The following is a 27405-nucleotide window of genomic DNA, read 5'->3' as shown; positions in this document are numbered from 1 at the left end:
AGCTGTGAGCTAATGCTAAAGAAAAAATTGAAAGAGAAAATTTCTATTAAGGAGGCTTTTTAAAGCATTTCCAATAAAACAGGAGTTTAAAATGTTACTGAGAAGAAAGAACCTTTTCTACTCTTAGAGACCCCTCACATCCTACATTAAGGAAAGTCAGAAGAGAAGTGAGGTTATAAAGATTTATCAAGAAGGCAATAAATAGTTACAGGAAAGGTTAAAGTGGCGACTGTTCACAAAAATATATATTTTTAAAGTAAATACCTGAACAAGTCCTCAAAAATCTCTTAATGAAGAAGCATGATTGAAAAATTTCAAAAACTTTGGAATGAAGAGATTTTATAGTAGCAGAAGAATAATTATTAGATATAGGGAAACATAGTTACAAGAGGAAATTAGGTGTTCTCTCTCTCTCAGGTAGACATATGGAATCTTACTTCTAACTATTGTAGGAAATAGAACATTTCCAAAACTAGATGTGCTCTCAGGTCTTACATAACTCAATCAGTGCTACACAGTTTCTTTAATAACATTATATTTAAGTTTAAATTTTATTCTTAAAATTTTAACTTTTTTGCTATATTTCAAGATGAAAACAGGTATGTGTCTTGTTTACTACTAAAAACAAAAAGAAGAAGCTATATAAATATGTAAACTCAGTTCCTAAAAGGCAAAAAATACAATTGGCCTATATTGTATTTTATAAACAACCTTCTAGTAATCGATTTTTATCCCATCTATGGCACCATCTAACACCCACATTTCAACGTTCAACAACCACACTAGGCAAAAAAATTCTTTGGGAAATGTGTTATATAAGAGGCTACTGTAAAAAGTGTTTTGAGAGATCTGATATAAAAATGCTACTGGTGCCTTCTTCTAACTCTTATTCAACCTGCACATAAAAATACAGGGGCAAGACAAATAACATCTGGGAAAAATGTCCAGGACAGGAACAGGCTCATAAATAGACACTAAATTTAAGTCCCTAGAGCAAGGCTGTGAATATGAGATGAGATACCAAAACTGTTTCAGAGGAAAAGAACCTTAATGTGGGCTGTCAGAAAAAAATTCTGGGTTATTCAGGGTCGGTGGTCCAAATTGATTCTGCTTAAAAGCATCAGCTGATTCCATTTCTAGTGATAAGGGGAACCCACAGTGTATGGTGGCAAAGCAGGTACATGTAGCAGTGTGTGGTGTAGCACCTGGAGACATCTATAACCAAGTACCCACAGAAATCAAGGCTTTGTGGTAAGCAAGCATTTTCTGTCGCATATCAATTAGATCAAAATACTGAAATATAAAAGTGTTGTTTGTTGGATGCTAAAAATTCCCAGATAAAAGGTCAACATAAGGAATTTCAAAGTATCTATGACAGTCCAAAAAGAAACCTTTATCTTATTTAGTCATGATTGAGTTTTCTAAAAAACAAATTCACAGTCTAATTCTGCAGATAGCTGAAAGACAATACAAATCATATTCCCATCTTTTCAGATTCTCTAATATTAGAGTATCAATTAGGAAAGCAGTAGATTCTGAAAACTGAAATGGGATGGTATATGCTTAAACCCCTAAATTCTACTGAGTGTTCTCTGCCAATAAAAGAAGTCCCTCCATCTCCATTTCAGGAACTCAGTCTCTCCTTACCTGAAGAACCTGCAACGGTCGACCCTGAAGGTACTTACAAAGGACAACTGATCCTCCTAAACATCCATCTCTATGACTTGTTGTTGTTTCTAGACCTGCATTGTTCAACATGGTATCCACTAGACATATGTGGACACTTCACTCTAATTTCAAATTAAAATAAATAAAATTTAAAATTCATTTCCTCCATTGCACTGGCCACATTTTAAATACACAAAAACTACATATGGATAGCATGTTATAGGATATTCCCATCATCACAAAAATGTTTTATCAGACAAAACTGTCCCAGACCTTTAAACAAACTCAAGTTCTCAGCAAACTATCATGGGTAAGATAAAAAGTATAGTCCATGTGGACGTACAATGTACACAAAATGATTGCATGATTTTGCCAACTTACATCAACAGAAATTGGGGATAAGTGTGGAAATGGAGCCTGAGAGTTTGGTATCATGGTGAGAGGAAAAACAATCTTGCCTGAAATCAAAATTTATTATTACAAGCTTGCTAAGCAGATGTTCTAGACACGGTGTTAGCTCAGGTGAGTAGGAATAGCTTTTAAGAGTTCACCCAGTTGATTGAATGAAACCTGGACCCATTTAGACTACACTAAATAAAACTGAAATACCAGAACTTTCTAAGGATAAAGGAAGGCATCTAAAAGGCTTAGAGGGAATGGAATGTTGGAATGGATTTATTATTTCTGACCTATTCACCTGCCCCTTAGCATGTTACCTGGGAGGATCTCTAGATACTCCTTTCACCAAGAGTCAAAAACTTTTATTACCAATCTTCTTTCCCAGGGGTGTTATGGCTATTTACCTAGGTGACTGTTCATAGAGGAAGGGGAAAAAATCAGACTTTTCAGAGATTATCTGAACTGACTCTGCTTCTTTTTTTAAATAGTTTTTTAGATATTGATGGACCTTTACTTTACTCATTTATTTATATATGGTTACAACAATTCTCTAGCTCTATGTTATGGTCTAATCTGTAGGAACTGTGATTGCCACTCCATTTATCATATATGATAAATCATACATGCTAGGCAAGTGCTCTACCACTGAGCCACAATCCCAGCCCCCTGACTGCTTCTTAGAGAACCAGAACAGGGGCTTACAGAGTTCACATACTCAATAGCATTATAGCTCAAGTCCATCCCATGTACCCATGCTGTGGTTATTCTACAGTCCAGAAGACAACTGGAATAGGTACTAGGCAACAAATAGGTACTAGGCAACCCTCATTGGTCCCATGACTTATGGAATAATGGCTATTAAACTAGAGAAGAACAAGTGCAAGATACTAGAACTTGCCCTTGTTCCACTTTACCAAAAAAGCAAATTAAAGTAATCCTGGAAGGACTGTAGCAATTTGTGCCACCATGAAGGACTTGGAGATACTGATTCCTACAACATTCCCCTTCAACTTGCCTATTTGACCTTGCAGCAAACAGATGGGTCTCAGAGAATGACAATTCATTATCATAAACTTAATCAGGTGATAAATCCACTTGTAGCTGCCATGGCACTAGAAGTGGTTTCAAGGCTGGAACAAATTAAATATACCTCAGCCTCTGGGATGCAATTATTGACCTGACAATGCTTTCTTTATCTAAACTGCTAGTAAAGCCCATGTTATCTCAAGGTTATATCAATTCTCTAGCTCTATGTTATGGTCTAATCTGTAGGAACTGTGATTGCCACTCCATTCCATTGGACAACACGCTGGTCCACTACACTTGTTGATGGAACCTCTAAGCAGCAATACATGGTAAGACACATGAATGACAGATGACAATAAATCCCACCTTGGTGAAATTCCTAAGGGTTAGTGGTCTAGAACATGTAAAGACACCCCTTCTTACTAAAAAGAAAAGAGCACAATGCTTAGTAATTCTTTTTAAACTTTGTAAGCAACAAATACATTATTATTTAGACACATTTTTCTAATCCTTTTACCAAGAATCCCAAAAGCTGCCAGTTTTGACAGGATCCCAGAAGGAGATAAGACTCTGCAACAGGTCCAGGCTCTCAGGCCAGCTATTCTACTTCTTGAGCTATAGTGGTGCTTGGGAGAATCTGTGGCAAATGAAACTGGAGAAGGAGTCTTTGACAGCCCTCTATAGGTGGCTGATTATATAGAACCAGGGGGCATTGAAGGACAGTGTTAAAGTAGCAGCTCCCTGAACAATACATGCAAATGATCATTTTGCCCAGAAAGAGAGATAGCTTGTATTTATTATGGAAAATGGTGAATGATTTTGCTGATGGCTAGGTGTTTTAAAAAACCTGACCAAAAAATAGATGACAAGGTTTTGAGCTCTCTGAATAGGCACAGAAGTTGGGTGTGGTGGTGCACACCTGTAATCCCAGTTACTTGGAAGGCTAAGGCAGAAGGATCGCCAAGTTCAAGGCCAGTCTGGACAACTTAGAGAGACCCTGTCTTACAATAAAAAATAAAAAGGGCTGAGGATGAAGCTCAGTAGTAGAGTGCCACTGGGTTCATTCTCCAGTATTGGGGTTGGGATGGGAGGTACTCTGAATAGGCACAGAGTAAAAACATAAATAAGTCTGTGTGAGTCTATGTTTCATTGCTTTAAGAAAATACTCAAAGTTGGTTACTTTATAAAGAAGGAAGTTTATTTAACTCACAGTTGTGGAGTGTGAAAGTTCAAATAGCATGGTACTGTTTTGATGTGGGCCCCCATAACTATGTCTCATCATGCCAGATGGTATCATGGTCGGAGTGTATCTGATAAGGAGAGATCACATGGCAAGAAAAGAAGCCAAAATGCAATTCAGGGGTCAGACTTGCTCTCTTCTAACAACCTCTCATGAGAACTAAATGGGGTTCCATAAGAATTATACCAATTACTTCTGAGGGCAGCACTCCCAATGAGCTAATCTCCCAGCACTAGACTCCACCTCTTAAAGACCCTACCACCTCTCACATCACCACACTGAGAACCAAGCATTCAGTACATGAACCCTTGAGAGACAAACCACAGTCAGACCATAGTAAGTTACATGTGAATGACCTCTTCATCAAAGAATCTTATTTCTCAGGTGGACAAGACAACCAGTCCCCTGAATGCCTGTCAACCTCCTTCCCCAGCTACTCCTGCCCCTCCCAAATAGGTTCAAGAACAAAGTGACTCTGGCAACAGGGATATGCTTCTGTCTCAGGGATAAAAGGGGTATCTCAACATACCTCAGACTACTAGTCATGTAAGAATGTCACCAAAGTGGTAGGTCCTTCTATAGTTGAGATGGAGACTATGAATGAATTCAGGAACACTGACTTTTACTCACCCATGTTGATACGGTTACAATCTCCACTAAATTACTAATCTGCCAACAGCAGAGACCAATGCTAAGATACCAATATAGCATCATTCCCTGGTGGCAAGTTGATTACATTCAATCATTTTATGTAGAGAAAAAAATAACAACATATTATCACTGGAAATAGGCACTCTGAATATAGACTTGTCTTACTTGTCCAAAAGATTCTACCAAAACACATCTATGAATAGAGCATTATATACATTTCTGAATGTATATAATGCTCTATTCATTGACAAGGCATTCCATATGACAGTGCTTGTCACCAAAGAATCATTTTGTAGGAAATAGTATAGGGTAATAGGTTTATTGCTTATTAAATTCATTGGTCTTACCTGTGTTGGGCCTGACAGCCTAATGAAATGATCCTTTTATATTTAATTAAACTTTCTCTTTTGAAATCCTTGTAAATTTGCATGCAGTTGTAATAAATAATATACAGAGACCCACTTACCACTTACCCTCAGTGATAACATCTTGCAAGACTATCACAACTAGGAAATGAAATCAACACTGATACAGTCCAAAGGTCTTGTTCAGATTTCACTCGTTTGACCTGTAATTGTTTACATGCATGTATCTGGTTCTATGAGATTTTATCATATGTACTGGTTCCTATTTATTACCACAGTCAAGATACAGAACAGTTCCACTGACATAAGATCCCTTCCCTGTGTGTCCTTTTATACCTCTCAAACTCCCATCTACATACCTATTCCATTCTAATCTGTTTTCCATCTCTATAAATCTGTCATTCCAAGAATGTCATATAAGTGGAATTACTCAATATATAACCCTTTGAGACTGGCTTTTTATTCATGTAGCCTAATTCCCTTTAGAGTCATTCCAATTGTTACATGTATCAATTGCTTGTTACTTTTTATTGATAAGTACTATTCCATGATAAGAATGTACTGTAATTTAACCATTCACCAAAGGGCATATGAACTGTTTCCAGTTTTAGTACTATAGATAATGCCATATTTGCATAGGTTGTTATATAAACATGTTTTCATGTCTTTGGGATACATATTCTCTGCCCAGTAGCATCCAGCTCCCAGTGTCCCCCCCACCTTTTTTTTTTTTTTTTTTTGAGAGAACCCAACCATATCAAGCTGGTCAGAAACCAGGCAACTTGAACTGCCAACTCCTGTGCCAAGACTGACTCACTGTCCAGCAGTTGCCAACCACAGAGTCCCTGAAGCTTTAAAAAGGAGAGCAAAATCCAAACTAAATCCAAACTATTTAATTTTACTCCCTGAACCATACAAATCAGATTCTTCACAAAAGTTGCATTCTGTATAACTTAAAAACTTCTTGTATTTCCTTAATGCCAATAAATAAAAACAAACTTAGGGGCTATACTCATGCCACAATAATTAATATGTTCAAAAGAAAAAAAATTTAAAAGCAAAATAAAACCGAAACACATTAAAAGAAGGTAGCAACATTTCTGGGCAAAAATAAGAAATTAGGAAAGATCTACAAATAGCAAAAGCTAATGCTGACCTGAAAAATCAGATCATATGACCACCTACAAAATACAATTCATACAGAAAATAAGCATCTTCCTTTTTAGGAAATGGATACTACTGCTCATAAGCACAATATAGGTACTGATAAAAACCAACTTTTCCCCGAGAATTCTATTTACTTCATTTCACTCTTTTGTTGTTGTTTTTTTAATTAAATGGACACATTTCTCTAAACATTCTTTGAAAATGGAACTAAACATTTCAGAAGATTCTTTATCATTAACTCAAAGATAACTCTCTTAGAATTCTACAATATAAAAACAGGCTGGCATCACAGTTAAAATAAGAAACATTTTCCAACATTCCTTTACATAGTAATTTTAATTTTAAAAAACTGGTGCAATTTTTAAAGTTCTCAACACAAAACTAAAGGAAAACAAAGGATTAACCAAAACTAGATAATTTTATACCATATGAATTTAGTGGACTTAAAAGTTACATAAAAGTTTAGATAATTTTTCCTTTATATTAAAACAAATCCTTTAAACAATCTATATTTTCATTTTTTCAGTATTTTAAAAAGAACTAAACATCTGATTGAAATGTTCTGTCTCCCAGAATATTCCAGTCTTTTGAAATAAAAAATAGCAATAAGAAATATTAGTGAAACATAGCATTTAAAAATATTTGCAAGAAATCCATTTAATATAGTGTTAAAAATAAAACTAAAAGCTTTCCTGTAACTTCAGCATTCTAAATAAATAAAAAGTAGTAAGTTGTTTCACTGCTTTTTTTAACGTGCTGGAAAGTGATGTGCCACCCTCTACTGTAAAGGACCAGTAGTGATAATGTTCATAGAGCAGAAAAAACAAACCTCTGTTCAACTGTTGCCACCTTGTGGCTATGAGATGGGATATATGCTACAGCACAGGTCCCAAGTCTGCAAATTTATATTATTTAAGTACAAAAGAGATATGAAGCTTTTAAGATTTTTAAAAGCAGGGAACAGGGAGAAGAAAGGTATCTGGCCAAAAAACAAAAATACACACACAAAAAGACAAGCTTTTGCAAATTATGTGGGTGAACACAAGACCTTTATTTTATTTATTTATATGTGGTGCTGAGGATGGTACCCAGGGGTTCACACATGATAGGCAAGTGCTCTACCGCTGAGCCATAACCCCAGCCCACTTTTGCAAATATTTACCAGTTTTTTTATACATAAGTGGGCAACTTATTGGTCACAAAAATAAAGAGGGCTTGTCCAACCCCCCAAATAAGCCAAAACAAAACAAAAACTAGTTGAAGAAATAGATGCATAAAGCAGTATTAAAGCTCATGAACCAAAAGAAAAGAGAGTGAATAAGAGAGCACAGGACAATTACAGAACTCCAAGCCTCCACACAAAACAACATTGTTGCAGGTCTTTTAAACCCAAGCTCTCTTTACAGAGTAACTTCAGTGAACTATTAGGAAAAGGATCATGATGCACTGACCTTGGTTCAGACCTGACTGTGAGGAAAAGATCTCTGCAAGGATAATTTTTTGGGCTGTTACTGAAAATTATTTATTTCTGAGGTCTACATACACTTTAGTTTTCACTTTAAGGACTTTAAAAATTAAATCAAAGCTCACTACTTGAACTTCAGTATATATACATATTTTAAAATCCCATAATAAGTGATCTGAATGTCATTTTTCATTTATAATTATTCAACCATCAAACTAAAATATTATTACAATTTATATTGTATTAAATTCTTGCTTATATGTAAAGCTTTATGCAAGAGATAAAAGGAGTGAATAAGGGCCCAGCGTGGTGGCCTAAACCTGTAATCCCAGCACCTCAGGAGGCTGAAGCAGGAGGAGCACGAGTTCAAAGCCAGCCTCAGCAAAAGCGAGGTGTCAACCAACTCAGTGAGGCCCTGTCTCTAAATGAAATAAAAAATAGGGCTGGGGATGTGGCTCAGTGGTTGAGTGCCCCTAGGTTCAATTCCAAGTACCCCACACACATATCAAAAAAAAAAAAAAAAAGAGTGGAAAGGTAGCAGAATACAACAGTTACTAATATGGCATTATGTAAAAATGTGGATGTGTAATTGATGTGATTCTGCAATCTGTATTTGGGGTAAAAATGGGAATTCATAACCCACTTGAATCCAATGTATGAAATATGATATGTCAAGAGTTTTGTAATGTTTTGAATAACCAATAAAAAAAAATTTTAAAAATTAAAAAAATAAAAAACAAAACAAAAAAAAGAGTGAATAAGGTATAACCTCGATCCCTAGTAACTACAAGTAGAAAACAGATTAAAACAGGCTCACAAATGACTTTAATGTAACTTAAAACTACAGTTGTAACATAAAGGTAGTAGAAAACAATGCCTTAGGACATTCAAGAGGAGTGGCACCTGGTTGGTGAGATTACAGAGGCCCAAAAGAATAGATGATTTTCCCCCCTTCTTTGTTTTTAATTAGTTCTTTTGAGTTTTATATAACATTAGGATTCACTTTGACATAATTATAAAAGCATGGAATATAATTTGCTCTGATTCAGTCCCCAGTACTTCCCCTTCCCCACCCTTCCTTCCACCCCTTGTTCCCTTCACTCTACTCTACTGATCTCTCTGCTAATTACTTACAGTTTTTTCTTTAATTAGCATTCTTGTGGATGTACGAGACTGTGAGATTCACTGTAGTATATCACACATACATAGGAGAGTCAGGTCAGAGTCCTCCACTGTTCTTTCCTTATCCCATCCCTCCTCCCTCTCCCTCAATCTCCTTCCTCTACTAGTTCTTCCCCTAACAGATCTTCTATTGGATGGAACCCCCCACCTCCTGTGATTTTTACAATGAAATCTGCAGTCAGAGAAGTTAATTTCAGGGAAAAGAGCAAAGGTAAAGCAATAATGTTCTGTTTAGGGAACAGCAAACTTTTATCTTCAAAAGAAAAAAAATAAGCAGAAGCCATTTTACCAATAATATCTTACATAGAACCCTAATATGTACATATAACTTAGTTTTTATTAGTATATTTTATGAGTTCAATTTGGTAGCATTTCTTTATTATAAAGTAAAAACTGTGAATGTGTAGCAATTTTGATGGGAATCAGAGATGAGGGATAACAAACCCAGTTCCTAATTCCTGTATTTTGTTTTGGTCGTCCAATAAGAGGAAAATCCACCTAGGGGTATGTGGCTCCGAGGTAGAGTATTCCTTGCCTAGCATGCAGGAGGCCCTGGGTTCCATCCCCCATACCACAAAAAAGAAGAAGCAAATCTACTTATAACAGCATATGTTAATGAGGGCGAGGAAATGAGCATTGCAAAGCACTACAGTGGGAGTTTATTAAACCAACTAATTTTTCAAGTTCAAACTGTGCATATATGCATATACTTTCTCCTAGAACACATCCTATAAATTCACTTTCATAAGCATGCAAAAGAGCAAATATCCACTGTAATATTAACTGTTGGGGGAGGGGCAACAATCTAATGCTTTTAATGAAGGCCTTTTCTAGTTAATAAATGATACCTACTATGGAATACCAACAATTTTTTAAATGAGGCACATAAAGTACACTTATAACTCAAAGTTATACTTCAGTGAAAATAACAATTTTCAGCAGCAACTAAAAATACTGATTTTTTTAAAGTATTAGGCACCTGTATTCAGTGCTTTAAATAATAAATTATTTAATCAATAAAACATAATAAGGTAAAACAATAATGATTTGTTTAGGGAACAGCCCTAAAGAGATTATCTCATAATAATACCGTGACACAGGATTTCCTTTTACAAAAAAGGAAAAGGAAATACATAGATATTAAGTCATTTCTCAAAGAAAAGTAGCTAATAAATAGTAGAAGAGCCAGGATTTAAAGCCCAGAGTTTACATTCTTAAACATTAATAATAGTCCAGAATAGTACTTAGTATTAACCATTTAATAATTACACTTAGAATATGTATACATATATAAAACTCCAGAGGCATCCATTAAAAATCATACTCTACAGCCTTGAGAAAATTAGAAAAAGGAAACAGAGTTGTTTATATTTCACATAATAATTTTCAGCACTATTAAAATGTCTTTTTAAAGTAAATAAATATTGCTTTTATACTTTTTAAATAATTAATTTATTTCAAAAATCCTGATCACAAAATAAGTAATTATTCATCTTGTAATTTCAGGATAGTCTTCAATTAAATAGATACAAAAACTTCAAAAAGGAATGTTAAGTTGGATCCCTATCAACAGCTAACAACTACTCATATTCTTCATCATAAATATAAGATAGAAATACACCCAAAACTTCCAAATAAACATTAAAATTAAATCTAATGTAGTATTTTGAGTTTTCTTATTATTCTTACAATTTTTTTCACTCAATTATTGTTCTAGTCAGGCACATTTAACTAATATGCTCAAGCCTGTATTATTCAACTTGTGCAAACTGCTTGAGAGCAGTCGCACAAATATCACAATTCAAATTCAAGTCAAGTGGAACTGAAGTTTCCATATGCAATGCATGTACCATTCATTCATTTATCCATTTGGCAAATATTTACAGAGTGCCCACCATGGGTCAAGCATGGTGCCAGGTACTAGGGACTTATCAGAATGAAGGAGAAAGATTTTTTGTCCTCCTAAAACTTACATTCCACTGGGGGGAGAAAAGCCAAGATAAACTTCTTTCTGAAGTGTGCATATAGTACTCTGACATATTAAGTTGACATATTAGAGCGTTAAGAATCATCTGTGGGTTATTTGTTATCTTATTGTCTAATTTTTTTGAGTTCTTTGTATACTCTGGATATTAGGGCTCTATCTAAAGTGTGAGGAGTAAAGATTTGCTCCCAGGATGTAGGCTCCCTATTTACCTCTCTTATTGTTTCTTTTGCTGAGAAAAAACTTTTTAGTTTGAGTAAGTCCCATTTGTTGATTCTAGTTATTAACTCTTGTGCTATGGGTGTCCTATTGAGGAATTTGGAGCCCGACCCCACAGTATGTAGATCGTAGCCAACTTTTTCTTCTATCAGACGCCGTGTCTCTGATTTGATATCAAGCTCCTTGATCCATTTCGAGTTAACTTTTGTGCATGGCGAGAGAAAGGGATTCAGTTTCATTTTGTTGCATATGGATTTCCAGTTTTCCCAGCACCATTTGTTGAAGATGCTATCCTTCCTCCATTGCATGCTTTTAGCCCCTTTATCAAATATAAGATAGTTGTAGTTTTGTGGATTGGTTTCTGTGTCCTCTATTCTGTACCATTGGTCCACCCGCCTATTTTGGTACCAGTACCATGCTGTTTTTGTTACTATTGCTCTGTAGTATAGTTTGAAGTCTGGTATCGCTATACCGCCTGATTCACACTTCCTGCTTAGCACTGTTATTGCTACTCTGGGTCTTTTATTTTTCCATATGAATTTCATGATTGCTTTCTCTATTTCTACAAGAAATGCCATTGGGATTTTGATTGGCATTGCATTAAACCTATAGAGAACTTTTGGTAATATCGCCATTTTGATGATGTTAGTACCTGAACAGACACTTCTCAGAAGAGGACATACAATCAATCAACAAGTACATGAAAAAATGCTCACCATCTCTAGCAGTCAGAGAAATGCAAATCAAAACCACCCTAAGATACCATCTCACTCCAGTAAGATTGGCAGCCATTATGAAGTCAAACAACAAGAAGTGCTGGCGAGGATGTGGGGAAAAGGGTACACTTGTACATTGCTGGTGGGACTGCAAATTGGTGCAGCCAATTTGGAAAGCAGTATGGAGATTTCTTGGAAAGCTGGGAATGGAACCACCATTTGACCCAGCTATTCCCCTTCTCGGTCTATTCCCTAAAGACCTAAAAAGAGCATGCTACAGGGACACTGCTACATCGATGTTCATAGCAGCACAATTCACAATAGCAAGACTGTGGAACCAACCTAGATGCCCTTCAATAGACGAATTGATAAAAAAAAAATGTGGCATTTATACACAATGGAGTATTACTCTGCATTAAAAAATGACAAAATCATAGAATTTGCAGGGAAATGGATGGCATTAGAGCAGATTATGCTAAGTGAAGCTAGCCAATCCCTAAAAAACAAATGCCAAATGTCTTCTTTGATATAAGGAGAGTAACTAAGAACAGAGTAGGGACGAAGAGCATGAGAAGAAGATTAACATTAAACAGGGACGAGAGGTGGGAGGGAAAGGGAGAGAGAAGGGAAATTGCATGGAAATGGAAGGAGACCCTCAGGGTTATACAAAATTACATACAAGAGGAAGTGAGGGGAAAAGGAAAAAAAATACAAGGGGGAGAAATGAATTACAGTAGAGGAGGTAGAGAGAGAAGAGGGGAGGGGAGGGGAGGGGAGGGGGGATAGTAGAGGATAGGAAAGGTAGCAGAACACAACAGACACTAGTATGGCAATATGTAAATCAATGGATGTGTAACTGATGTGATTCTGCAATCTGTATATGGGGTAAAAATGGGAGTTCATAACCCACTTGAATCAAAGTGTGAAATATGATATATCAAGAACTATGTAATGTTTTGAACAGCCAACAATAAAAAATTAAAAAAAAAAAAAAAGAATCATCTGTGGACTATGTGTGGACCAAATCAGCATGGAAGCCCATTGAATGGGAAAGTCTGGTATTCGGGGAACTTAACAATGGCAACCCTGCTGTGAACTCCCACCAAGCTCTGCCAGAGATCCCACACAGCACCAGAGATGGGGTAACCTGCTATAGCCACACAGCGTCTCTGAGATGGGTGTGACCTGCCAAGATGCCAATCAACCTACTGACTACATGACATCAGGAAGCAAGACTCCACCCCTGAAACTTTACCCCTGCCTTTGATGTACCCCCTTAAATAAACCACCAGAGCCATTTTTTAATTGCTCTGTTCCAGCTCCTACCAGGACTGGAAGATCCTATCAGAGGCCCTGCTTTTAAAATCTATTCTTTGACACTGCCTCTTATTTCCTCACTAATTATTTCAGACTTTATTTCTCGGGTGGCTTATCTCCTTCTGCGCAGAAAAAATTACCCTGGTGAGGCGCTGGCTGCCTGAGATATTAGAGATTACAAATATCCTTAAATTAGAGATTAAACAGAACGGCATGTGCATGCTGATTTGGAGTAATTTTGTTTGCTTGGTTAGTTTTAATTTTTTTTCTGTAAAAAACTTAACTTTATTGTTTCTGTACAGCTCAATCTAAAATTATAGACTCATCTACATTTTTTAAATAGCCTCTTACGTGCACTCTTTTTTTGGGAACAGTTTTAGGTTTATAGCAAAACTGAATAGTAGAGAGAAATCCCATGTGCTCTCTGACCCCCAACTTGCATAGCCTCCCCTACTATCAACATCCCCACCAGAGTATATGTGTTACAATGGATGAACTTACATGGATGGTTTGACAAGGCTTATTATTCACAACTTAATAGTGGGGTTTCATTAAAAGAACTATGTGGTTCTGGAAACATCTCTGGTGCAAATACTCTCCAATATGCAGGAGGACAATGGAGAAATGGCTGGGGCCACATAATATCTAAAATGCATTAAGTGAAAGCTTTCTCTACACTGTGTGCTGAGAACCTTTTAAATGTATTATTTCATATAAACTTCCCAATAACTCCAATTAGAGTATTATTTTCACTTAGATATAAGGGTGCAACTAATTTGTCAAAGTCACTCAACTAGTAAGATGGCTGGATGAGTATCACAATCCCAGCAGCCTCAAACTGGGCAACTTTTAACCTCTGCCCCAGGCCAGTAAGTCTTTAATACCATAGCAAGAAATGTATAGTTAAGTTTGAGGGAACAGGAATGGCAGTTTACAACGTTCCCAAGAAAAACATAAAGACCACCTCCTTATGTCCTATTTGTAGAGCACAACTCTGTTGCTATGTGTGTAATGACCTTCAGCATAGCTGAAGTCAGAGGTATTAATTACTGAATAAAAGGGAACACTCAAAATGCTACACAGCTAAGAACTCATAAAACACAAGACTACACCCCAGATTCCTGATACCATCCTTCCCAGGAAATTACCCTTCCATTAAACCAAGATGTCCAAGAACTATAAACCAGAAAAATGTGAACCACATGTCAGAACTAAACACACTTACTCTCCATCTAATAGAATAATGTTTTCAAAACTGTGTTAGTGAAGAAAAACTGCCCATGGAGACTGTTTAGTCTGAGCTGGACGAGGCAAATCCAACGGATGTGCTGAGACTCCCAGGAAATACCCCAGTTGCCTACTGGAAAAACTGAACAGTCCAATTAGAATTGTCTTGGAGAGGAATGGAAAGGGAATCCTGCTCACTCATAAATACCCTGAATTTCTCCTTCATTAAACATTTATTACTGCTCATCATGTGAAACACTAAAGTATGGGAGACATTTTTAGCTTCAAACACTTGCTAATGTGATGCCACAATTTTTATTCTTGCCACAATTAACTCAGCAATCTGAGAATTATTTTCTGGAGATTTTGAAGAAACTTAAAATAGGGTACTTATGGGGCTGGTAATGAGAAAGGGTGAAGGTGAGAAACAGGGAAATTCTTTTCCTACACAAATATTCAGAATAACACTGAATTATATTTATGCTTCCTACCTGACCACACTTCGTTAGCAATGCCTTATGCCAAGGATGAATCCAATTCATCCCTTTGATGATTTCAGGTATGGTAGACAGAATAATGTGCCCCTAAAGATGTCCACATCCAAATTCCTAGAATTTGTGAATGTCACCTTCTGTGGCAAAGGGGAATTAAATTGCAGGTAGGATTAAGATTGCTAATCAACTAATTTTAGAAAAAAATATTGTGGATTATCTGGCAGATCCAATATAATCATAAAGGAGCACAAAAATGAATGAGACATAACAGAACCCCCTGTGAGAGGGCCTCAACCTATTGTTGCTGGCTTTGAAGAAGCAAAAGGAGGCCAGGAGCCAATAAATGCCAGTGGCCCCCATAAATTAGAAAAGGCAAGGAAACAGTTCCTTCCCAAAACCTATGGAACAGGAAATGCTGCCAACACCTTGGTTGTAACCCAGTGAGACTGAAGACTTCTCACAACCCTCAAAATAACAAATTTGTCTTAAGCCACTAAATTTGTGGTAATTTGTTACAGCAGAAAAGAGAATATACATCAGACTTCTTTTATTCCTTGGATCTTAGGAAAATTTTGACTCTAACGACTAAAATGATCCTACAATCCAGGAAACTGCCTATTAGCTATTTGATACTATTACCCAAGGAAATAAATACAGAAATTGAGAAATTTTTTTTAATATATCCAATTTCATGTCTGCTGAATGCAATAGTAAAAAACAAAACAAAAACAACATCTGTACTTGTCTATTTCCTTTATTTCACTAATATTTAGTTATTTCGTACTTTGCAAAAATATTGGCTACGGCAAAGGGGTAAGAAACCCAAAAAATGTCACTTACAGAAAAGGAAAGTGAAGCACTGACCTGTTAAATCACTTGCCCAAGTTCAGAAAAATAGTAATTCCATCGTTCCCCTAACAAATACTTAGAACAGCTACCAAGAAGCTCCACACTGGAGCTATTGTATAGAAGGAGACCAAGCAGAGCCTTGCCTCTCCCAGTGTGAGTCCACTTCTACCAGTCCCCGGAGTCGCCCCAGACCTCCTCACTGGCAGCGCTCCCTGCTGCCCAAGAGCCAGCAAGCCCCAGCAAGACCCGCGCTTACAGAATCAGTCACATAAAAGTACAATCAATGAAGAAAAACACCAGCCACGCGCTCGGCTGCTAGCGGCCAGCCATAGAGCCAACACACGGCCCAACAACGGCCCTCCAGCCTCCCAGGTTCCCAAGTCCCCCAGGTCCCCCAAGCCACCAGCCACCTCCAGCCCTCCCAGTTCCGGTTCCCCTCGCCGACTCCCCGCCCACTAGCCGGCCCGGCCCCGCCCACATGTCACAGGCGTGACCCCACCCTTTACGCCGGCCCCAGCCACCCAACCGCGTCGTGGGCGTGGCTCCGCGGCTGCCTCTCACCCGTCGGAGCTCCGCCTTCCGCTGCAGCTCTGAGTGCCGCTCCAACGCGCTGGCAAAGCCGCCTGGACTCGTCTGAGGCTTCGAGGAATCGGAGCTCCCACTTTCGGAGCCACTTTCAGTGCCTGCGCTTCGAAAGGGCCTAAAGAAGAGAAACACTCGCAGAAAATGGCTCTCGGCAGCCACGGCACGGGTCCCACACAGCGCCGCCATGACGCCTTCACAACCTCTGACCTACGGCCTCCGTTCCGCAAGCGTGCGGGTCAAGGGCGGAGCGAGGAGAGGTCCGCCCACCTGCCGCGGAGCCAGGAGGTCTGCCTGTTTGCGGGCTGTGCTGTGCTGAGGAAGAAGTGTAGGAAGTGGAGGTTTAAGTTAAAATGCATGGACTATATCTTCAGGGACTGGAGATCGCCGTTTCGTGTGGGAAGTGCGCTTAGTTCATGGCAGAGTGCAGTAATGCAACCTTTCAGGTTCCTTCAGTTCTCCCTGTTATCCTACTTAGAATTGGAAGTTATCTCCCTGTTACCCTACTTAGAATTGGAAGTCCGGATATGCACGCCGGTGCTCTGCTTTCTTTGTGCCTTTGAGCACTTTCCAATATACCATGTGTTGTACTTAAAATTTTAGGTGCTTTCCGAATTTTCTCCATGAAGGAAGGAATTTGCTGTTGGGTCCTTTGTACTGGGCACTTAGTAAGACGCAGTTCACATCGAACAATTCACATTCGTGAAATTCTGGATGCAAGTTAGTCCTTTGCCGCTTCTGGGGCCAGTCCTCACGTGAATATAATAATCTGAGACGTCTGTCACCTCCTAATAGCTATTGTACCTTCTAGTGTTAAGGAGCTCGGTCCTTGCAAGAAACAGGCAATGCAAAAACCTGCCCTTCAAACCCTGATTCTTGTGATCAAGTCAGAAAGATTTCAGACATGTTGCTCAGAGTAACAGGAATGAGTTTATAGAAAGGATAGGGAAAGGGAATGTGGACACTCTCAAAGGAGAGAATTGCCTCAGTGACAGGAGAGGGACAATGTGCCATTCTTACACTTCAGTTTTATTGGGGATCCCAGAGATGTTTCCAAAATGTCCCACCCAGGTCCACCTCATGACTTTTGGCTGACAGCAAGATGACATCAGCCTTTCAAATCCCTACTGTCTTGACAACTCTAGGTCACCTTGGCCCATGCTGGCCAGTTCTAATTGGATTTTTAAAAAATATTTATTTATTTTTAAGTTTTAGGTGGACTCTTAACCATATATTCTTGTAGATTTTATGGCTAGGAGGAACTATTCTTTTCTCCTAGTATTTCAGTATCTGCAACTTGGGGTCCTCTTAACAACCACCTGTAGTTCTCCTGCAGATAACTGGCAGCTTGCTGAGGAATGGCTAGACAGGGCTGCAGGTAAACTGCTTTCTGGAAAAGAAAGCATGTGGAGGCAGCACAGTGGGCCCATTTGGGGGGAATTACTCTCTTAATCTCTGTGTTCCCACCATTTACATCTGTCTGTTCCCTAACACTAGGGAATTTCAGATAGTGCCTGTGTATTGTCACTTTTTTTACCTCAATATTAATTCCGAGCTTTTGCCCACCTTCTTCAAACACCATACTTCACTTTTTAATTAATGAAGTAGTTCAGCCATCTTTTACCCAGTAGTTTTAATGTTAACCTGCAATCAAGCTATTTTGGAGACAGGTGGCACACACTTTTCCATGTCATTTGAAAAAATTACTGAGGGAAGTAATTTTTAGGACCACAAACCCTATTTTACTAATGCCTCCTGCTAGGGATGCCTTTCTCATGCCTTCTATGGCATAGACAATATACAAAACATTAGAAGTAATTGTAGGATTCACTACAACTAGCCAACTGTGGGAAAACCCTTATAAATTCAGTAGGAACTTAATATAAATTCTATTCCAGGTGAGTACTCCCTAGTACTGAAACTCAATAGGTATATCATGTCCTAGTTCAGCCAAATGATAAGCTTCTCAAGGACTGTGTGATAAGTCATTTTCAGAACAATTCCTGTAGGGTTTTTTTTTTTTTTTTTAAGTTACATGTCGATGGGCTGTGAGTCCACATAAGTAGGCTACATCTTCTTCATACTTTTACTTGAAGATTGAAGATTACTTCCACAATATTTTTTAATAAGTAAAACTATCTGCCTCTGATAGAGAATCAGAAGCATCAAATGAGGATTTGCAGGCTTTTTTGCCTATGCAAGCCACAAATAGAAACAGACGCTACAGAGGGGCAGTGTTTTCACATCTTAAGGACTCTGATCCTGCCCTAACTGCACCTTCCCTCTTGCTTCATTAAAAATAGTCCTCCTTTTTGCAAGTTAAAACACACATTACAAAAATACTAGTAATGGCAGATGGCAAGGTAAGTGAACAGAAAATAATTCAAATCCTGGCCTCACAAGTACTGGCTATAGTCTCATCTATAAAACTGAAACCACACCCCTAAGAATTAAAGGAAATGTGTAAAATGCCTAGGCACTTAATGAAAGCTCAAAAAATAGCTTATTGATGGCTAGGTGAAGGTGACTAGGAGGTGATTAAAGATTTGTGCCTTTTAACCACATATAAGTGCCTGGAATAGGGGACTGGTCTAGACGTACAGACTGTCCAAAGACAGTCATTTCAGGTAAAGAAATAGATAAGCTCATTAAGAAGACGGATCCTGTAGATGACTGAAGACAGGCAAATAGCATTTAAGGAATTGGAAAAATACTGTTAGTTAAATTGGAAAATAATGGAATTAATCCTGGAAAGCAAGAAAACCTTTAGAGAATGTTGAAGATAGCCACTTAAAAATATAATTCAAAACCCAAAAACTGTGTTTCGCTTTTACTGTGTAGTAGAAGAACCATCAAATTAATAACACTGACTAGCCTCAGTAACATCAAAATTATATGAGTTGGGCAGGGTGGTGCATGCTGTTATCCCAGATACTTAGGAGGCTAAAGGAGCAGTACAAATTTGAGGCCAGCCTGGGCAACTTGGGAAGACCTCGTCTCAGAAAATAGAAAGTGCTGGGATGTATGTATCTACCTTAGTGGTAGAATGTCCCTCAGTTCAATCCCCAGTACCAAAAAAAATTATGAGTTTTCAAGAATTTGAGTCACCAAACAGCATTTATTGAAGTATGAAATCCTGGCAGGTGACAGGCACATGCAGACCCTGCTCTCTAAGAGCTCACATACTAAGAGTTTGAAAAAGCCTTTAGATTCATTTTGGTTTCAACATCAGAATATGGAAGTTTTGAAGTTTGCTGGTTTATTCAAAAGCAATGTTTTCTATTAACTGTGACCCACCCATGGTCTCTATAACTGATATATAATTATGGGACCATCACTAAAAATGATTAATCAATGGCCAAATGTTTTCACTACGTGCAAAAATCAGAGTTTTCATCTGGTTTTAACTATAAAGAAACATGATTTTGACAAACTGCCTTATGCAGCATTTTCTCTGGAACATGTGCAGCAAATAGTCACTTCATAAATGCCTTTTGGTAGCCAGCATGTAGCTTTCTCATTTTTGCTTGATAACAATGATTCAATACAGCTGTCATGGTTCTTACATATCCAGGATAGAACAGGTTTGGAGTTAAGTTTGCCTAATGGACTTACCCCTTTCCTCCACAGACAGGTAATACATACAAAAGAACCCATACCCAAATCATAGAATTTTTATTGTTTTCAAATATTATACAAAAAATAGACAGCGTGTGTATCTTAACAGATAAAGAACAGTCCAAATTGTTTGGTGTTTTTTTTTTCTTTTTTTTTTTTTGTATTGCAGTAATTAAGTTGCTAAGATGATAATCCAATTAATTTGTTCCCTCTTCATCGATTACTTTGGTCTTACAAGCATACAAATCATGCAATATTCCCACACTCTATAATTTAAAGACATTCCTATTTGTAAGACAGAGTTGTTGTCAGTGATATTTTCTTCTGTTACACTTCTTGAATCCTTAAATATCTGAGATTTCACTTTCCTGCTGTTTTCTTGTAGTGTCACATATAACACACAACAGAGTAGCCAGGACCTCTTTCTGGGTTTTCCTATTAATCACTTTTACAAATTTCTTAAATATCTGTCTCATAATATTGAATCTACCACAAAGAACATTTTGCATAGTATGTCTAAATCCAGTTTTATTTTCCTAATTCATCCTCATTCTTTACTTTTAAGAAGCAAGGGTGGGTTGGTTGGTTGGTTTGTAGACTGGAAAGATGTCTACAAAATGATTGGCTGGGGGGCAAACAAGATAAAAACAAAAAATGATTCTCCAGTTCTTTCATGACCATCTCCAGTACTCACCTTCATATACCCATTCCATTTCCCATTCCAATTTCTATAATTTTTTTTGCATACACACAGTAAAAAGATATGAGAATATTTCTCTCAACTAAAGAAATTGCCATCTTACTCTATTTGGCAGTGTTGAAAAGACATGAACAAGGCAGGACACCCAAGAAACAATGTGATGAACTGAAGATGATTGAAAAACAACAAATTTTTTAAAGACTAGTTGTTGGAAAAAATAACTTAACAGCTATGAGGAACAACCATAATATTTCTATAAAGTGACAAATTTCTACAGAGCTCTCTTCTGGGCCAATGCTTCAACTTTTGTCTTAAAGCCTTTAGAAGGAAATTAGAGAATGTTAATCTGATACCATTAAGCAGTGGTTTAAAGTGGATTATTTTTTTAATTGCCTTTTTTAAAGAAGAGGTACCAGTTGATTTTTTTATACAATAAACTATTTCCAGAACACTAGTCTCATAATAGATATTGAGATCTATACTACTGATATACAGAACTTATTAAGTTTTTCACATGTAATAGAGCATAGTTTCAACTGTATCAGAGTGCTAACAAAAGCTCTAGCAATCAAGAATGGCAGCACATTATTTTATAAAACCACTTGGGGTTTTTCAAATTTGGTGTTTAGAAGAATTTATCATAAAGACATCTAGTCATGCTTTTAAAAAAAAAAGTTTGAGGTCACTCCAAGCTTGGCAATTAACATTTGGCATAAACAATAAAACAATCACAACTTGATAAATAATAGATATGACAATGTAAGCCATTACATTTACAGCATAAGAAAAAAGTGGTGGTGAGTCAGAGTAGAATTAGAACCTCAGCCTCTATGCAGATCTGTCCAGAGGCTTTGATTCATTAGCCCCAACACAGCTCTCACAGCAGGGGAATGTCTACAGTATCATTTTATAATTTCTTACACACTGAAAACAAGTAGAGAATAATTAATTGATTTTTATTAATGTATTACATCCTCAAGAATTATCACCAAAATATGTTCAAGTTTTAACAGTAATATAACTTTGTGTACTTAAAGGATGCTAAATGGATTAAGTGGAGACAGCAATGTGTTCCCTGATGTGGTTGATTTTAGCATGTTTACAACTAGGTCTAGAACACTTGAACACTGATGGGTGCACTCATATTTCGGCCTACTGAAATACAGTATGTTTGACTCAGAATGATGTCAGTTTACTCTGAACTTTAAACTTGAATCTGAAAAAAAGTTGACATAGTGGTGAAATAACTAATAGGCTGAAATGCTTACTGTCACGAATGCCAATTAACAAGGATATGGGGATGGGGGTCCTACTCTCAAGTCACCCAGCAGTTTGAATTACTGTACATATGAAGTTATAACAAAATGGATGTAGAACTGTTTATTTTAGTCTGGTATCTTCAGATACCCAAGATAGGTACCTTATATTAAGGAGTGTTTATTCAAAAATGGGATTTTTTTGTAGTTCGTAGTTCATCCCTTAAGGTAAAGAAAATGATACTAAAATTTTTAATAACCAGGATTCATAAAATTTAAAAGAACAATTTTAGTCAGGAATCAAATATGCAGCGATTCAAAAAGGAAAATACTCTTATAAAAGACAAAAGAGCAAACTGGCATCCCAGATGCAGAGCAATTTTATAAAGTAAGAAAGCAACTATGATCACCTGCAGCTTCTCAGATCATCCTAGTGAGCATCCCCAGGTACTATATGTGACTTTATATAATAGTATTTCCTAAATAATGGACCTTCAATACACATTAAAGGGTGTTTCCCAGAAGTAGAGGTGAAGGTATTTTCATTTTGTTTAACCCACAAACTATTTGGTCAAAGAAATACATAAAGCTAAATAAAAGCACATCTGGTAGAAATTCATGGCAATGAATGTTGACAAGATGTGCTTGGATCTTGCTTGCAGCATCTGGCAGTGGGTAGCAGAACAAAGGTAGGAATCTCACAGGCTCTCCTGCGTCTGTTCTGTAGGCGGCTCTGTGGCGGTGACACTAGCATTTGCAGTCGAATTCAAGACTTCTCCAAAATCACCACCAGCAGGCTTGGTTCCCCCTACTTTAGACTTAAAAAAAAGTTCAAAAAAGAAAAGACAAAATGAAACAAAATTAGCTAACTCTGCATAAAGGAACTCTAATTTTACTTTCAAAAACAAATAAGAACCTGGTAGCTCAGTGATATATATATATATATATATATATGGAATTTAGTACTGTTGTAACATTCAGGGTGGTAAATTCTACCCTTGCCCCAGCCCCATCAACTAACTATTCTTCAAAGGAAATTTTGTTTAAAGAACTTTGTAAAGCCTATTCTAAAATATCTACTGAAAATATATATATAAAGTATCTACTGAACTCTTGTTACTTGATAAACATTTTGTATTACATTCAGTTCTTCATTCACCTCCACTTACTGAAGAAATACTGAGCAAAATAAATAAAAGATAATATATGTATTTTTTCTATACAGTGTAGGCATGTCAGCCCTTTACTACTTAACGTGTGCTTCAAGGCCCTGCAGACTCAACATCATCTGGGAGCTTGTCAGAAATGCAAAATTTCAGACACATACTCTTCCCCACCCTAATTCCAACCACAAAACTGAAATTACATTTTTATAGGATCCTGGTGATTCATGTGTATATTCTGTTTGTGAAACACTACTCTAGCCTATCTAAACTGAAATTGTCAATAAATATGTTTGACTACATATACATTTATACAGTGTTTTATGCTTTTCAAAACCTTTATACATAACATGTCAGTTCTCGCTTTTCCACATTGATGTATCTGTGCTTCCTAGCTATTTCAAAAACTAAGCAGGTCTCTTGTACAGATTTAGAAGATGATGTATTTTTTATTCATCAAATGCATACTGAGCAATGTGCAAAGCATTATTCTAGGCCACTGAGAAGTTCAGTGAACAGAAAGAACAGGACCCTATCATTATGAGTTCACAGAGCACCATGCTGGTGGGTTTTGAATAAATAAGCTGTAAGGCTATGTGTATACTGTGCCTCTGGAAAACATTCATGGTATGTGCATACAAACAGAAAAGGTGTGTGCTAATGTTGGTATGTGCGAGGGGGAAAAAAAAATCCAGATCACTATGCAGCATTTGATTTTCTTTCAATAAATATACCCTGGCTCTATAATTTTTAAAAGATGATTTAAGAATGAGTGACATTGTTAAAGTTCTGAAAGACTAAATAATAGCTTTTATGCTCATTAAGATATTGGTTTTAACCCTTCAAAGATGCCACTATAATTATCAGAATTAAGTTAGGAAGCAATGAACACATAGCCATAATACAAACTAGAGCAAGTCAGTGCATATGAATTATATGACATTTAAGGTCACTTGTGATTCTAAGAACTGATGATTTTCTTTTTAATATAATCTTTGAGATAATGCAAAACAGTGAACAGTAAATGATAATCATCATGGCCTCACTATAATAAAATAAAAATAGAATGCCCAATAATGAAGGACTAAAAAACAACATCCATTTTAAGGTATAACAGCAGTGTGTGTGTGTGTGTGTGTGTGTGTGTGTGTGTGTGTGTGTATTACTGTCTCTGGGTAGTAACACCAAGTTTTTAAAAATTTTTGTGCCTTCTATATTGTTAACTACAATAAATTTATAGTATATTTTATTTAAAATGAATAAAGCAAAAAGCAGCACAAATTTTTAAAGTGCTATTGCTTTTTAAACTGTACATATCCTTTCAGCATTTAGCATGCTACTATGCTATAACATACCCTCAAAATATATTGGTTAAAAGAGTTACATAACTCTTGAAATATCCATTAATAGCATAAAGAGTATGGTTCTTAAAGGGGTTTTTTTTTTTTAATTAAAAAAAAAAAAAAAAGCCAGGCATGGTAGTGCACACCTGTAATCTCAGTGACTTGGGTGGCTGAGGAAGAGAATCACAATTTCAAGGCCAGCCTCAGCAACTTAGCAAAACCCTCAGTGACTTGGTGAGACCCTGTCTCAAAAATAAAATAAAAAGGGCTAGGATGTAGTTCAGAGGTAGAGTACCCCTGGGTTAAATCCCCAGTATGAAAAATAAAAATAATTTTAAAAGGGCTGGGTTTGTAGCTCAGTGCTACAGCACTTGCCTAGCACATGTGAGGCACTGGGATCGATGCTCCACACCGCATAAAAATAAATAAGTAAAATAAAATAAAGGTATTGTGTCCATCTACAACCAAAAAAAAAAAAAAAAAAAAAAATATATATATATATATATATATATATATATATATATATATATACAGATGCAAATGATTTACCTACACCAAAGAAAGTTAAGGCACATGCAATTTGTCACAAAGACCCTGTTCACCTTTGTACTTGCCTTCAAGTTTTCAACCTTTTCTTCAAATGATTTGAAAGTTGGAGAGTTTCTAGGGAGGGAAAAAAAATAGTTAAATTATAAACACTGAAAAAACTCGACAGTTTTGAGTATTATTAGCTGACCATATTCCTCTTCACCATTATTCTCAGTGAGCAAAATAACAGATTTTATATTTATATGTACATGTGTGCAGGTATATGCACAAATATTTTTATGTAAGATTACCAATTCCTGAGCTAATATTTTTACAAGTCTGATTTTGAGTCCATGATTTTGAGTCTAATCACATTTAGACAAAGTGATACAGAAAAAATACAGTACATGTGAGAGAAGTGGGAACAAACCAGGTAAAACATCAAGTCTGTCACTTCCCCAATCAACGTGTCACAATTCAAGAAAATGCCACCATTAGATTAGTTTAATTTTGGTAAAGATACTAGACTCTAGAATTCCTGATTATATTCACTTCCTACCTGGCAGGAGTCCAATACCACCCATTCAGGAAAAGCAGATCCTGTGGGGTTCAACAACAAGGATCCTAATTTCCAGGGAGCAGCACCACAGACAGGGAAAGGAGGGACCAAGAGGAGGGGAGGAGCACAGAAACTTGACTTTGATACTTAACAAGTTGCCTCACCTGACAGCCTCTGAGCCCCAGGGAAGCTTTGTAGGCACAGTCACACTGACCCACACTAATTAAGGACTGCAGCACTTTTATCTCACCCATGGGTTTCCACAATTTTTATCCTATATACTAGACCTTGAATATCCTCCTATCAAGATGAAAAGGCAGAGAAGGAAACCAGGAGCTTCCTCCTTCTCACAGTGGTGTTAACAGACTAAGGTAAGCCAATGGTTCTCATAGTGTGGCCCCCACAACAGCTGGGTCCACAACTTCGCAGAACTTGTGGGTAATGCAAACCCATAGTCCCACCCCAGCTCTACAGAAGCAGAAACTCTAGGAGTGGGCCCAGCAAGCAGGGTTAACAAGCCCTCTGGGAGATTCCAATGCACACCAAGCAGACATTTTTAAAATCCTCTGCTTCTCTAGAGGGTTCGGAAAAGAGAACAACATGTACTACTTCGAGTGCTCACTGATGAAAACAGACAGTAGAATTAATCACAGTTGTCTCCCAACATCACACTGGGACGAGGGAAGCAAAGATGGGTTGAATGGGAGAAAAGGGGAGTGTAACGAAGGCTAATGCTCACAAAGGAGGTGGGCCAGCCATACCCTTGAACAGAAGGTTCTTTAGAGAGTAGCATCCACTTATAAACAACATAAAGGCTTTATAAAATAAAACAGAAACTCCTTTTTAACTCAAACATTTAATGGATCTCTTGTACCCATGCCAACACTGTAAGAGTAATTGAAGACTGATACAGTGTTAAACACGTAGCTTGTTAAGAGTAGAATTCTAGATCCCCGCCTCAGAAGAGTTCAGGTTAAACATTTAAACAAAGCACCAGAAAGCATAATACCAACTACACTTTGTAAAAATATACTTTACCTCATAGCAGGCATGCTAATTGAATGTTGAATGGAGCGTATACTAAGAGGCAGCATTAAAAAGAGATAGAAATGAAGTTAGTATATAGGGGTGATTCAACATATAAAAAGCCAACAAAACTTAAGCTTTATAGCTTTATTCTTTTGGCACCATGAAGAAGTATCTGCTTTTTGAGGTGGAGGGGATCAAAGTTATTCCAACATAATTTATTTTTACTCATAAACCAATTAATCCCAATCATTATTACAACTAATAATACAACCTTGCATTTTTATCAGACTTTGAAACTGTACTCTCACCTGGATCTGCAAGGTGCATAACCTTACAGAGGCTCAGAAGTAAAATGGTTTACCCAAGGTCATGGCAGAATTAAGAATGAACTTGGGTCTCAGGGACTCTTAATTCAATGTTTACCACCTCCCCTCAAAAATGAAGCACACACACAAATACACAAGCGAGGCCAGTAAAAGGCCCTGCAGCCCCCTTTCTCTCAGGTATTTGTTCCCAGGCTAGAACAGGTAGGTTTCAAAATAAATTACCTGACAACTTTAAGTGATTTTAAAATTACATATCACTCCTCAGTAATAACAGTACCCATTTTGTAATAAGAGATCCTATACTCAACCCAATTAAATTGAATGCTTCTAAA

At 37.1% G+C, this 27405-nt stretch overlaps 2 protein-coding genes across 12 annotated transcripts in view; both read right to left on the bottom strand.

Moving 5' to 3' along the window:
* The window catches only part of Mrps28 (mitochondrial ribosomal protein S28), a 112461-nt gene extending 95686 nt beyond the window's left edge, over positions 1-16775 (bottom strand). Inside the window, exon 1 of the mRNA XM_046468229.2 lies at positions 16531-16775. Within this exon, the coding sequence (XP_046324185.1) occupies positions 16531-16740 (210 nt within the window). The 5' untranslated portion in view covers positions 16741-16775. The remainder of the gene's footprint in view (positions 1-16530) is intronic.
* Positions 16776-19649: 2874 nt separating this feature from the next.
* Positions 19650-27405, bottom strand: part of Tpd52 (tumor protein D52) — a 107687-nt gene continuing 99931 nt past the window's right edge. For 4 of the 11 annotated variants that reach the window (XM_058570711.1, XM_058570713.1, XM_058570712.1 and 1 more), the window contains 3 exons: positions 26757-26798; positions 25234-25294; positions 19650-22943 (listed from right to left, as the gene is read on the bottom strand). In XM_058570711.1, coding sequence (XP_058426694.1) covers positions 22824-22943; positions 25234-25294; positions 26757-26798 — 223 coding nt within the window. In that variant the 3' untranslated portion in view covers positions 19650-22823. The remainder of the gene's footprint in view (positions 22944-25233; positions 25295-26756; positions 26799-27405) is intronic. The other 7 variants (XM_058570714.1, XM_058570710.1, XM_058570715.1 and 4 more) reach the window with 7 other exon arrangements.

The sequence above is a fragment of the Marmota monax genome, unplaced genomic scaffold (genome assembly GCF_021218885.2).
Source record: "Marmota monax isolate L192 unplaced genomic scaffold, Marmota_monax_Labrador192_F-V1.1 WCK01_AAM20220418_F8-fsc00115, whole genome shotgun sequence".
NCBI lineage: Eukaryota > Metazoa > Chordata > Mammalia > Rodentia > Sciuridae > Marmota > Marmota monax.
This window is presented reverse-complemented; position numbering and strand designations above follow the sequence as displayed.